At 49.5% G+C, this 14,643-nt stretch overlaps 1 protein-coding gene across 1 annotated transcript; it reads left to right on the plus strand.

The window, feature by feature from the left end:
* Positions 1 to 1,513: 1,513 nt before the first annotated feature.
* KRT72 (keratin 72) lies at positions 1,514 to 13,839 on the plus strand. Its single transcript, XM_002752497.5, has 9 exons — positions 1,514 to 1,996; positions 3,880 to 4,094; positions 6,562 to 6,622; positions 7,006 to 7,101; positions 7,894 to 8,058; positions 8,555 to 8,680; positions 11,635 to 11,855; positions 12,488 to 12,522; positions 13,255 to 13,839. Exons 1-9 carry the CDS (start codon positions 1,571 to 1,573, stop codon positions 13,443 to 13,445), a joined length of 1,536 nt encoding a protein of 511 aa, XP_002752543.4. The 5' UTR covers positions 1,514 to 1,570; the 3' UTR covers positions 13,446 to 13,839.
* The last annotated feature ends 804 nt before the right edge of the window (positions 13,840 to 14,643 follow it).

Raw genomic sequence — 14,643 nt, forward strand, 5'->3', positions numbered from 1 at the left:
AGGGAATGGACTACAGCCCCTCCTCTGAGGCAGCACTGAGAGCCCACTGTCTCTCCCACCTAGGACACCCAGACGCCGCTATCTGTTCATCTGTGATTGGCGCCATCTCCGCTGCTTAACAATGCCCCCACAATTTTGTTCCCTGTGGGGTAAATGCTGTGGCTGTTATTATGTCCTGTCCTTGGCCCAGTGGAGGCTGTGTCAGCCAATCACCCCCAGATACCATTTAGCCATCCCATGAGGTCCCCAAGGGGAGCCCAGCCTTCAGGGTATCACTGACAGCACAGTTAGGAGCCTTTCCCTAAGCCCTCTGCTGTTTCACAATCATCCTGAATGTCCCTGGAGCCAAGACCTGGGCTGAGCACTGGGGGAGCAGGGGACAAAAGGGTGAGTCCAGGGATCCTGTCAATCCGATAGAGGAAATGGAACACACATCCACGACTCGGACAGCTTGAGAAATAAGAGCAATGAAACAATTCCACCTGCATGCCAGAGGAATAGGAGGGCTGCTGCTAAGAGAGGAAGAGACTTCAAGGCAACTTAAGTTTGAGAAAGTGGAATCGGGTTAGATTGAAGAAGGATCCTCTGCAGCTTCAAGGGAATGAAGTAGCTTCAAGGGAATTAAGTTCCAGAATCTAGTTCTTGGTTTAGATCTGAAGGGTCTTGACCTGTTCCTAATAACTTGTCACATTTTGATGCTGAATTAGAAACCACACGGTTGCAAATGACCTGAGCAGAGGTTTCCTGGATTGGATGAATGAGCTTCTTCTGCTAGTAAAAGAAAACAAAAATGAAAACAACCCAAAACCTTAGGACATATCATCTGCTAAACCATGCCTAAGCCTTCCTGTGCCACCTCCCCAGGCCTTCTTCCCTCTCTCCCATTCTTAATCCAGAAATGCTTTCATGGAGAAACCTTTTCACTCTGGTCCGGAGTCAACCCCCAATACTTGTACCAGAGTGCTCTGTGTCCTGCCTCCCCCAGGAGACTGAGAGGTCTCTGCAGATGGGGCCAAAATCTCCTCCTTCTCAACTTCCTTCTTGCACACAGGACAGAGCTTGTCCTCATGCAGAAGCCTGGGAGGCAGGAGGACAGGCTAAGAATGATTTTCTGGAATATTCTTGACCCTATTCATGGTCTTCTGAAGCAGAGCCAGCCTGGACATCTGCTTCACACACCTCCGTCTCCCCAGACACACACCCAGAGGGGCCAGACCCATTGGAAGCTTCCAGGGGCGATCTTGGGGGTGATAACCCCAGTAATTGGAGGGCAGCAGGTGGAGATAAGGGATAATGCAGGAGGTGAGCCAAGTAAATGCTGGGTTCTGGGTCACTTTACAGGGATTCATGAGGAGTTCGCGGTGGAACAGACAAAAATCTTGGTGAGTGGATGGTAATTTCCTACATGAAGAACCCAAGAGGCCTCGAGGGATCTAAAATGTGTTTTCGACGTACAAATTAGGCACACTGCAGCCAGCCAGGCTATTTAAGGGGAGAGCCTGGCCGAGAGCGCAGCGGCTGTCTGCGCCCCTCCTGCCTCCCTCGCCGCCAGAACCGGTCCTCGCCAGCCATGAGCCGCCAGTTGACCCACTTCCCCGGCGGGGAGCGCCTGGGCTTCAGCGGCTGCTCCGCAGTCCTCTCAGGCCGGATCGGCGGCAGCTCCGCCTCGTTCCGGGCCGGGGTCAAGGGTACGGCCTCCTTCGGCAGCAAAAGCCTCTTCTGCCTCGGGGGCAGCCGGCGCTTGGCGCTGAGCGCTGTGGCGGGGCGGGGCGGCGGCCGCCTGGGCGGCTTCGTGGGCACCGTCTTTGGCAGTGCGGGGCTGGGGCCCGCGTGTCCCTCCGTGTGCCCGCCCGGGGGCATCCCTCAGGTCACCGTCAACAAGAGCCTCCTGGCCCCGCTCAACGTGGAGCTGGACCCCGAGATCCAGAAGGTGCGCGCCCAGGAGCGGGAGCAGATCAAGGCGCTGAACAACAAGTTCGCCTCCTTCATTGACAAGGTGGGTCCTCGGCCATCGGCCTGTCCCTGCGGGCGGTGCAGCGTGCACAGTGGGGCCGGCTCTGCCACTGGCGAGCTGCGTGGGGACGTGGGCGAGTCACCACTTCGAGCCTGCCTTTTCCATCTGGAAAGCGGGCACAATAATGGGTCTTCCTCCGGCGGGTTGTGATGAGGCTTAATTGGGATGTTTATAAAGTGCTCAGAACAGTGCAAGGCACGCGCTTCCAATAAGCAGGAGGTATTAGTCCATTTTCACGCTGCTGATAAAGACATACCCGAGCCTGGAAAGAAAAAGAGGTTTAATTGGACTTAACAGTTCGCCATGGCTGGGGAGGCTCACAATCAAGACACGAGGCGAAAGTCACTTCTGACATGGCGGCGGCCCGAGAAAGATGAGGAAGAAGTAAAAATGGAAACCCCGGACAAACGCATCAGATCTTGTCCGACTTATTCGCTATCACGAGACTAGGAGAAAGACCGGACTCCATGATTCAACTGGGTTCCTCCTACAACAGAGGGAATTCTGGGAGACACAATTCAAGTTGAGATTTGGGTGGGGACACAGCCAAACCTATCAAGGACCTTCATTCCTTTCTTGCATGAGGCAAGACTGTGGAAAGGGAGGAGGCAGAAGCTACGAGGAATGAGCACTTCGAGAGCTCCCAATATCAGACCAGGAGATGGGACCACGTTCAGGACAGGGCATTAGGACCACAGGCCAGGAGGTGCTGCAGAACATGGTGCTTGGTGTTTGGGGAGTTGGGTGAGTGTGTAGCCCGGAAGATGAGAGAGGAGGCGAGAGAAAAGGGCCAGAAAACTGAAGGGGGAGGCTGAGGAGGCACTTGGAAAGAGCGCAGGTAAAGTTACAGGTGTGTGCTGAGGGTGGGGCGTCCAGAAATAGGAGTAATAGAGAAGTTGACCCTGGAGATTCCGAGGCAATGACCCCAGTGAGTGGAGAGCAGACAGGGAATGGGCTTCTCTTGTCTGCACCTGGGTGGAAGGTCTAGATGGTAAGGGGCCTGATAACCATAGCTGGCTGACATTTACGGTGCTGCCTAAGTGATTCTCATTTACTAATGCACAACTCATGATTCTGTTGTTGTTTTGCCTTGCGGATGAGAAAATTAGGACATGGGAGGCTAAGAAATGAGCTCACTTAAACAGGACAGTTGGTGGTGGGCTGTGTGTCACCACTATGCTAGGGATGGGGAAGTGAGGTGGCTGGAGGGCTCAGGTCTGCATGGAAGAATTGCAGGGCTATTCCAGAGGCCAGGGCATTTTCTTTCTCTTTTATGTCTGTTGTTCTCTAGCATGTTTCCTTCTGCCCCTCAAGCTAAGAGATAGGTGAGGAGAGGAACACTGGTGTGTGGCAGAGGGCCTGGAGTTAATCAATCTAAAACCGTGCACCCTGGTCAAATATGAAGAAACCTTGTGAAAATGTGATAACCTGCTGTGAACAAAGAAATGAACAAACCAAACGCAACTTAGGCTACGCAACAGGAAGAATGCTCTAAATGCCAGTGTGCTTTCCAATGTCACTCCCCAGTCACTGTTTCTCCCCTGCTCCCCATTTCTCTTTACTCAGAAAACACCAGCATTTATAGCAAGAGAAGCTACCTCTGTCTCATGAAAACTCACTAAGGCAGAGGCAGATGGTGCCATTGCTTAAGCCCTCTTCCTGATTTCTAGTAGAAATCAGGTCCTATTTCTTGTTTTGGCGATCCAGGTGAGCATGTCCCTTGGCTGAATCCACCCCAGGATAAGCCTTGTTCTTTTCTACCCCTAGTCCCCCAGGACAGCTGCCTCTGGTTTCTGGGGCCCTCTCCTCACTCTTGAGAGGCAACAGCATGAGGACTCTGGGCGATGACTGGCTTTGGGTTCCAGGTGCGGTTCCTGGAGCAGCAGAATCAGGTGCTGGACACCAAGTGGGACCTCCTGCAGCAGCTGGACCTGAACAACTGCAGGAACAACCTGGAGCCCATCCTCGAGGGCTACATCAGCAACCTGCGGAAGCAGCTGGAGACGCTGTCCGGGGACAGGGTGAGGCTGGACTCGGAGCTAAGGAATGTGCGGGATTTGGTGGAGGACTACAAGAAGAGGTGAGTGAGTGGCAGAGAGTATGCCCCTGGGGGATCAAATTTTGGATAAGGTTTTCATTTGGAGGCAGCATTTTTGCTTCTTAGATCCTTTGCTGACACTGCCGGAGGGAGGCACATCCAGACAGAATGGGACTTAGGAAAAGAGTAGCTTTACCTACATTGGTGCTCCAGAGTGTCTGGGAAATGTGTGCTCAATTTCCAGCACTGAAAATGAAGGAATGGGGGAAAGAGAGTTGTCTCAAAACCAGAGCACCATATTTAATCCAATGGATCGGAAAGGACTGGAAACATACAATACTGTTAGTATTCAATATGCCCATGCCAATTCTTTATCCTTGACAAATCATGTGATTCTGCCTCATGTTTTTATACATAAATACCCACACATACACATTTTTAGCTGCAGATTTACCTTATTCAATTTATATAGAAAATATCTGCCCTCTAGCTTTATTGGAAAAGCCAATTTTCATGTTCACATCAGAGACATGAGTTGCTTTTTATCAGAAAAGGCCTGATTTCATTTCTAAATTTAAGTAAAAACGAGAGTTTGTACTTGAGGGACTGTTATAAAATCCACTCAGCAATAAACTAAGAAATATGTCTTGTGTAATGGGTTATTGGAAGCATTTAAGATTACAATAATTTAGATTTAATATAACTAATACAACTATTTATGTTATAAAACTAGATAAATCAATATGTACTTTTTCATGGTTTAACTTTTAATTATTCATTGTAACATATTTTTAAAATAATGTTTTTAAGTTAATAATGTCATAAAATGCATCATTTTTCTTTTTAATGTGTATATCGAACTCTAGTGTTTGGTCTCTAGAAGTAAATAATATAAAATTATTTATAACTAATGTAATTGATTTTGATAACCCACTTGGCCAAATGTTTTCTATGTATTTTAGGAAATAGATATAAGCTAAAAATTAATTGGTCTGGCAACTACCATATGCTTTTATCTTTATTAAAAGGAGGTAGACATTATTAACAATTTTGTAACATAATATAAACTATTGCTGTAATAGAAATAGCTGTTTTATGACATAATTTAATTAAAAAGCTTCAGTTATCTCTTGAATAAGACACAGAATCTGAGATAAATCGTATGGACTGCTTTCTGTGTGCATTGCATAGCATAACAAGAAAGATCTGCAGCCTCAGGAAACATCCCAGTCACATTAGAAATAACTTCCTTCACTACCCTGCCCTGCTCCAGCCATTCAGCAGTGCTTTTTGGGGAGAGCACTGCCAGGGACATGCCTTAGGAATGAGAGAAGAGCTGAAAAGGATTGTTTATGCTGAGTACATGAATAAAAAAGCTATCATCTAGCCTTATTTTTTTTCAACTTTTTATTGTGATAAAATACACATAACAGAATTTGCCATCTTAGCCGTGTTTAAGTGGACGGTTCAGTGGCATCAAATACATTCATAATGTCTGCAGCCGCCACCACCGTCCACCTCCAGAATGCTTTCCACCTAGTAAACTGGAACTCCATACCCACTTCACACCAGCTCCCCATTTCTTCCCCTCTTTCCCAGCCCCTGGCACCACTTTTCCACTCTCTGTCTCTGACTTAGACTAAGTACCTCAAATCAATGGGATCATTGGTCTTTTGGAATATTTGCCTTTTTGTGACTGGCTTCTTTTGCTTAGCAGAATGTCCTCAAGGTTCATCCGTGTTGGAGCATATTGTAGAATTTTTTTTTCTTTCTAAGTCTGAGTGATATTCCACTGTATGTATACACCACATTTTGCTTGTCCATTTAGCATTAATTATTTCTTACCAATGCTCTATTTTGTTTACCCTCACAAATGTCCTATAATGTGTTCTCTGAGAAGAGTAAGGGATGGAAGAGGTAAGCTCTTTAAATAAAATGATTAGCACCCTTACTTCCCCAATCAACAATATGTCTGTATTCAGAACATCCCAGTCCTATCCAAATTTCTGTGTCTTAGGTCTTGCTTCTGTTTCTGCTTCACCTGGAACAGAAATATGTATAAGAAATAAGTATAATGTACAGTTTGAAAGTGAGAATAGTGCTTTTGTTTGGTGCCTAGGAGGTTTTTGCACCCTGAACTATTGCACAGTATTAAGTTGTCATGTGGTGCTGGTTGGGGGGGGTGCCTCTTCACCTCTGCTATAGTGTGGGAGGGGCTAACTGTGACAGGACGTGGACAGTAGAATCTGCATGACATCTCAACCACAGGTGCTTTCTGAGGCAGGTAGTTTTAAGGCAGACTGCATAGTGACAGAGGAGCTGGCAATTGATTTCTTTAAATATGGCCTTGCCTGCATCCTCTTTAGGAAGGTTATATGTGTCCCAGGGGTATGTGAATCCCAGTTTGAAGACCCCCCCCCCACCACGCAGCTCTTGGCACAGAGGTGGTCACTAACTGTTCAGCAAGTCCTTGCAGAATTGAATTATCTCACTGTCCTGCCCCATGCAGGTATGAGGTGGAGATTAACAGACGCACAGCTGCTGAGAATGAGTTTGTGATGCTCAAGAAGGTAAGAGGGATGCAGCATGGGCTGGAAGAAGCCTAGAGGGCTCCCTGTCCACCTGGCGCAGTGATGCTTGTAGGATGGGGAAAGGGGTGACAGGGCAGGGGTGACTGGGACTCTAACTTCCCTGCCCCTCCTTCCAAGTCCCTTCCCTGGGATGCATGCTGTTTCTAGAATTTGCCAGTCTAAAATCTGGGCATTTTGCTGCACTACTGGTGTGGCCATTACACTGCATGTTAGTTGGTTTGCTCTCAGGGACTGAGCTGCCCATGAAGCACAGGGTGAAGGGAGCGGAGAGAGCAGGGCTTCCTGTGGCAGGGAGGGAGGGGGGAGGGAGGGAGGGGCAGGGAAAGCTCTCTCAGGGAGGCTTGACTGTCCTGTGCTCCCAGGATGTGGATGCTGCCTACATGAACAAGGTTGAGCTCCAGGCCAAGGTGGACTCCTTGACAGATGAGATTAAATTCTTCAAGTGCCTTTATGAAGGGGTAAGGACTTGGCTGACCCCTCTTGTGAGGTCTACTCCTCTTAACAAGTGGCTTCTGGCCCTTGGCTGGAGGGTTGTGTGAACCAAAAATTGGTAGGGAAAAAGCTTTCAACCTGATGCAGCTGGAAGCCCTCTAGGCTTCTTCCACCTGCATTCACCAAGGCCCTACTGGGTGCTGAGCAATGAGCTCGGTTTTGATGAGTCCATGAAGGAGAAGAAATGATTTCTGTCCTCCAGGAGTTCACAGCCTGGCAGGAAAACACCATGTAGCCGAGCTTTGAGATGGCAGAGGAAGGAATGGTGGATTCTGCCTGGGCCATCAGTGTAGGTTCCTGGAGAGAGAGGAGGAAGAAGATTTCAGTGGGTGCTGAGAGGGGCAGAAAAATTGATGGTCCAGGAGCCTGTGCTATGCTAAAGCACAAGGAACAAGGAAGGGTGCAGAGGCCTGGGGAAGAGGCCGGTGTTGGTCTCTCCAAGGGCCCTCCGCATGCTAGGGAAAGAGTTCAGACTTGGTCCTATGGGTGGAGGGTGGTGGTGGCTGCTTTCTTAGGATAACAATGTAGAAGAGGGCAGGAGTGGTCCTGAGTGTGTGATGGAGAAAGGGGTTCCCAGCATTGGGGGCTAAAAGCCTAAGGCACTCATTCACATCCCTGCCAGGCACTGGTGCTCAGGCAGAGTTCAAACTCTGAGGAGAGGCAGAGAGGAGCTGTGAGGAATTTGCTCAGGGAGGACCAAGATAACTGGTTCCTCATGAGGACCCCTTAACTCGCTCCCCTCCCACAACCATCCCCAGGAGATCGCTCAGATCCAGTCCCACATCAGCGACACATCTGTCATCCTGTCCATGGACAACAACCGGGACCTGGACCTGGACAGCATCATTGCTGAGGTCCGTGCCCAGTATGAGGAGATCGCCCTGAAGAGCAAGGCTGAGGCTGAGGCCCTGTACCAGACCAAGGTGAGCTGGGCACCAGGTGTGCTGAGTCCCACTGGCCACAGCTAGCACCCTCTCAGCATGCGTGCATGAGTACATGTGTGTGTTTGTGTGTGTGTGCATTTGGGTTCAGTCAAGACCTCCTTTGTCTTGCAGTTGGGGCTTGTGGAAATGCCACCCCATGGGTGAGGGAGATTGACCGCACTCTTGGCTTGTGTTGCAGACATATATGAGGCTTAACCTTTCTCCTGTCATGGCCCTTGGCTGAGGTGACACCAGCTATAACCCTGATAGGATTCTGACACTGTTTCTATGGGTAATTCACATATATTGTGTTATCTTCATGTTTCCAACTTTGGCAAAATGAGGACAGGAAGCTCGGCCTCCACCAAGGTGCTCATATTTGAGAACCTGAGGATTCTACTGAACTAGGGCAGGTCCTTTCCTGTCTGGAAGAAAAGGATCCTGCCCTAGTTCAGTAGGATCCTTGTGGTCCTCTTCTCTTGTCACCCAACCTCAGATCCAGGAGCTGCAGGTCACAGCAGGTCAGCATGGAGATGACCTCAAGCTCACCAAGGCTGAAATCTCGGAGCTCAACAGCCTGATCCAGAGGATCCGCTCAGAGATAGGGAGTGTGAAGAAGCAGGTGGGTTCTATGAAATGAATCCACTAACAGCACTTATTGATCCCCAATCTGGGCCAGACAGAGTATGAAGAAAGGGTAAAACAAAATGCCCTCCTTTAGGTCTCCTCTAACTCACCAGGAGGGACACTCTGAACAGACAGGGAGGGATAAAGTAGCCTACACACTGTAGGTAAGGGCTGCATGAGCCCAGAGGGGCGAGAGGTGAATGAAGACCCCAGGGAAGCTTTGCAGGAGGTTGGATTACACTGGGAGAGGGGAAGGAGCAGGTGAAGGAGCTGGCAGAAGCAATGGGCCTAGGGAGGGATGTGCACAGCCTGCATGCAGGTGGGCTTGCCTATCTGGGGCAGGCGGCCTGCTGCTCAGCAGGGGTGGCAGGGAGCAGGGGACATCCCTGGGTAGGAATGGGAAGATTATGGGAGATCTCAAAAGCCAGGCCGTGGGGTTTAGACCTGACGTAGGAGGTAAAAAGGAGCCATTTGCAGGTTTCACATGATGAATCCTTGTGAGGAGAGAGAGAATGCAGTAGGAGATTTTAGAACAAAATGGAAGAGGCACAGCCCCCACAACCTAGGTCTGGCTCAGGGCCCTGCACTAGTGCTGTGCTGGGGGGAGGGCACTGCACTGAGGTACCCCTCTCTGGGAGGTAGTACTCGTGAACCACAACCATGACTCTGAAGCAAGCAAACCCATGAATTCTCAAGTTTGTGGAGGCAGTGCCAGGGTTTAAGGCTCTCAGCTCCCAGGCAAGTCAAGTTGCTCCATCTCCTTACCCTTCCCTGTACCGCGTCTCTTACCCTGCATGGTGCATGCACACACACACACACACACACACACACACACACACACACACACCTCTCCTCTGTACTCATGGTAGTGGGAAGAAGAAACACCAGCATTAAATAACTTACGGTGTTTTTGTTTAATCAAGATCCATGTAAATGCAGGAAAAACATAGATGTTTGAAGCTACCCTCAGTATTCTACTACAGTGTTTGAATAATAAAATGCTATGTGTTTATGGTTACCAGAAAGTGACTTTTTGTTATCAGAATGCCACAGTGCTTTGGGGTCACGGAAGATATCCTCTGTGGGGAACATTGCGGCTCCTTTTGAGGGCCCTCGGCTAAGGTGCTTCCTGCCCTTCTGGCCTCTTCCATTAAAGAAGCCCACCATGTCACATGCAGAGTCTCTTGGCATTTGGTGTCCTCAGAATCCATGTGATGTTTGTTTCAAAGGATGCTAAAATTTCAAGTTCTTTCAACTCGGGCCACATTCACAAGACCCAAGCTTTGGGTGTCCCCCTGCCCCAGGTTCATTATGGGGGATCTTGGTTAGTGAAAAAGAATAGAAGACAGATGACAGAATGTATGGCCACTCAGGGCATGATGAAACCTTTAGAGTCCCAACGGTGGGGCAGAGTTTTCTGTGGTTAGACCACTGGGTCCTAGGCATCTTCTTGAGGCTGTGAGCCACTCATCCAAAATGCGAGGGCATTGGTACTGCTGGGGGCCTGCCCAGCAGAAGGGGCTGGTGGCAGCTGGACAATATTCTAGAGTCCATTTGGCCTTGGATCCGCTGCTTTTCTTGGTGTGAAGCAAACGTGGCTCCACTGACAGGCAAGACCCAGAAAAAAAATCTCAGCTCCCACCAAAACCTTAGCTGAGGGAACACATGCCCAGACTGAAGGGCTCAGGAAACCCCTGGGGGCTTTCATATGCATTCAAGCACACAGCCCAGCTGCAGTTTCCTCCAGCAAGGAACATGCTTCTCCTAACAGCAGGTGCCTGGAAGCTGGTAAAACCTGTTAGTTATGCAAAGTATCTTCTTTAATTAATTCATCCATTATTTTTTGAGACAGAGTCTTGCTCTATCATTGAGGCTGGAGTGGAGTGGTGCAATCTTGGCTCACTGCAACCTCCACCTCCCAGTTCAAGCAACTCTCCTGCCTCAGCCTCTTGAATAGCTGGGAACACAGGCTACTGGGTGCCACCACACTCGTCTCATTTTTGTAATTTTAGTAGAGATGCAGTTTCACCATGTTGGCCAGGCTGGTCTCAAACTCCTGACCTCAGGTGATCCACCCGCCTTGGCATCCCAAAATGCTGGGATTACAGGTGTGAGCCACCGCGCCCAGCCTATTTTATTTATTTATTTATTTTGTTTTTGTTTTTGTTTTAAGTTCTGGGGTACATGTGCAGGACGTGCAGGTTTGTTACACAGGTAAATGTGTGCCAAGGTGGTTTGCAGCACCTGTCAGCCCATCACCTAGGTGGGTGCATTAGCTATTTTCTTAGCAATTTTTCCTAAAGCTTTACCTCCCTCCACCTGCCAACAGGCCCCACTGTGTGTTGTCCCCTCCCTGTGTCCATGTGTTCGCATTGTTCAGCTCCCGCTTATAAGTGAGAACATGCGGTGTTTGGTTTTCCATTTCTAGTTATGTAAAGGTTTCTTCTTTTGTTGCCATTTAACATAGTTCTCTGTGGGATTTGGGACTAAACTCTTAGGTGTCACAAGTTTATAGGACATTTTAATAGGAACTTTATTGGCCCTCATATTTTCTCCATGATTTATAGGATCTCCTAAAACAACCTGTACACTGCAGAGCTGAATGAAGACTAGCTGCTCAGATACTTGTTTCTAGAGTTGACATTAGAATCTTAGAGCTGATATTTCAGTCCAGGAGGGAGAGGGCAAGGACCACGTGCCCAGGCTGCCCACTTTCTCAGTGCCTTTCCCTCCTCCCTCCCAGGCTTCAGATGCAGAGGCATGAACCAGGGTGAACCATGCCTGGAGTTAGGGGAAGGACAGATTCACCTCTAGGGATAGCCAAAGTTGGATAAACCAGGAGGATCTCCAAGCACTTACCATCAGACAGGAAAAACCGAGGGGAGGTTGTCCAAGCAAGATCTCAGAACTGGGCTCGGACTCAAAGTGCTGGATCTGTTTGCCCCTCAGTGCGCCAATCTGGAGACAGCCATCGCCGACACCGAGCAGCGTGGGGACTGTGCCCTGAAGGATGCCCGGGCCAAGCTGGACGAGCTGGAGGGCGCCCTGCACCAGGCCAAGGAGGAGCTGGCGCGGATGCTGCGCGAGTACCAGGAGCTCATGAGCCTGAAGCTGGCCCTGGATGTGGAGATCGCCACCTACCGCAAACTGCTGGAGAGTGAGGAGTGCAGGTGAGGGGCCAGATACCCCGTGTCAGGGCCAGTTTTCTCTCTGCTTTAGTAGGAAGCTCCAGGGCAAACGGTTTGGTCCTGTTTAGGTCCCACTGAAGTAAAACCATACAGCAAATGGGCTTGCCACATGATTGGGAAGGCCGAAGTTAAGACAGCAGGCAGGACCAAGTTGTAAAAAATCCCAAAGGTTGTGAGAGAGGAGGATTAATGCTGGCAATGTTTGAGAAACAGCATCCCCTGACTCTTCACGGTGTATTTTTGTGGGTGTGGGAGGAGCAAGATGGCCTCTAAGGACCGTCCACGTTCAAGGGTGCTCCAGCAAAGCCTGGGGCTCCAATGGGAAGGTAAGCTATTATTCTGAATCATCTAAGACCAGGGGCATGACTAGAGGGAAGTGGAGGCCTAATGATCCCACACAGCAGGCAGTTCCAAGACGGCCTGATGGAGAGCTGACTCCTCGCCGCAGATTTCCATCTCAGTTCTTCTTTTCTTTTTCTGGGTGGGAAGAAAGGAGGCTGGATGGAATTGGGAAGGCACATTCTGCTTGAAGAGGCTTATTCACAGAGGTGACTCCCAGGTGGTTGGAGTGGTTATTTATGGGGGAGTTACCTGTTTTTCTTCTCCCTCTTCAGGATGTCTGGCGAATATCCCAATTCTGTGAGCATCTGTAAGTACTGCAGATCTCAGTTCTGCCCTTGGTCACCTTACCAGAAATCCGAGTCCCTTTAACTCAGGACACAAAAGAGAAATCAGAGTCACAGAGAGGGCTCAGGGGAGACTTAAGGGCAAAAGGAGGGAGCTGGCTATAGCAGCCAAGGGGAAGAAGTAGATGGAGAAGAATATCATGAGATACAAAAGTACAACCCATAGAAAGATCAAATGATATTCATGAGTGTATCACCCAACAAATGATGCTTAATAGTGACATTATTTTTCTGTTGACCAAAATAAAGGCACAAGATTATAGTAAGGGGGATTGAGGGGGTCTGGATGTTGAATGATGGAAAAAGACAGCTGAGAGCACCTGCTCAGCTGTAAAAGCTGAACAGCCTGTGGGGAGATGCTGTGATGCTAAGAGACAGGACCCTCATCAGCAGACCAGCAGCACCAGATGGGGCCTGGGAAGTTCCTCTCTTCATTTGGTCCTCCCCATAGGGGAAATCCACAGACTAATAGGAAAAGGCAAAATGTATGAGGCTATATGCAGGAAAAATAAAGCCCTATAATCAGTGGTGATAAAAATCTCTTAGTAAACTGAAATACACAACAGACAGAATCCATCTCAGCATGAAGCCACTGCAGGCGAGAGAGTGGAGGGGGTGGCCTGGGATGCCCCAGGAGGGGATGTGACGTGGGGTTGGGGATGACTGGAGCTGAGGTCTTCTCTCATCCCTTTCAGCCGTCATCAGCAGCACCAACGCTGGAGCAGGAGGGGCTGGCTTCACCACGGGCTTTGGGGCCTCGAGCAGTTCTAGCTACAAAACTGCAGCTGCAGACCTCAAGACCAAAGGCAGCTGTGGCAGTGAGCTCAAGGATCCCCTTGCCAAAACCTCGGGCAGCAGCTGTGCCACCAAGAAGGCCTCCAGATGATGGACAGGTGGTTGGCTCTGTGAGCAGAAGGCTTCCCAACCCATTCATCTCCTCCCTCTCCTTCCCTGGGCCCCCTTTCTGAGTCAAGAAATGCTTTGTCTGTCACTACAGTCCCGACCCCATTTCCTCTTGCTGTTGTCCTCAGGGTGTAATGCTCCGATGCAAGGAGTCCTGTCATGGGCTCTCTCAGTGGCCTCCTTCTTGGTCCCCTTTCACTGAGTCATTACCCAAATGCAAAGACAACACACATACCCAGAACATTTCCCCGTGTCCAGCTACAAGCCCCTCTGCCCCCATGCCTTTCTTGGGTCTTCACTGCCGAAGGACTCGCTGCATCTTCTGATTGGGATTGTGTCCAGTCCTCTGCTTCTCCTGCAATAAATGATTAAGTCTGTTTGGTTCTCAGTTGAATCTGTTGCCCAGGATGTCACCATCTGCAGTGCCTTAACTTTTCTGGATCTGACTCTTGCTTCCCTCTGGGTCCCTGGCCTCATGCGGCTCTTCACGGTTTTAGCTGGTGAGGGCTGATCCTGGTAAACAGTTGCAATTTATTACTAAGGCCACTGCCGGACAGGCCTGGTGCTTCCCTGGCCCTGTGTCACCTGTCTGCACAATAGCTCTGTGAGGCATCATTGCCCCACGATGGACACAGGCATTAGCGCTTCTGCACGGCTGCCTGCTCCGGTCCTCCAAGCACCCACGGCGGTGCACACGCACTGTCCGTGTTGCAAGTGGTTGCGTCTCCATTTTTCCCACCGTCTCACTCTCCATCACCCACCACTCACTCCCCAGTCCTGCTCCCACACAATGGCCCTGCCTTCCTCTTCTAACCAATTTCCTTTTCACCCTAATATGTAAGGCCTGTGTGTATACATGCTTATGGGGTCTCAATCTAAGGTGTATTTGAAATAGTGCTTCGCTTAACAAATATTCAGCGAGCTAGGCATTGCTCAGGCACTGAGAATACCAGAATAAACAAAATAGGCACAGACCCTGGTCCCATAGAGCTGACAGTCTATGGGGGAGAGTGAAAATCCGCACCTACCAAAGCAATAAATATATAGGACGAAGTCAAGCAGTGTTAACTACTACGAAGCAAAAGTCTGGAGTAGAGCTGAGATTCAAGGATGCTCTTTTATTTCTCTCTCTCTCTCTCTCTCTCTCTCTGTGTGTGTGTGTGTGTGTTTCTGCAAGAATG

The sequence above is a fragment of the Callithrix jacchus genome, chromosome 9 (genome assembly GCF_049354715.1).
Source record: "Callithrix jacchus isolate 240 chromosome 9, calJac240_pri, whole genome shotgun sequence".
Taxonomy (NCBI): domain Eukaryota; kingdom Metazoa; phylum Chordata; class Mammalia; order Primates; family Cebidae; genus Callithrix; species Callithrix jacchus.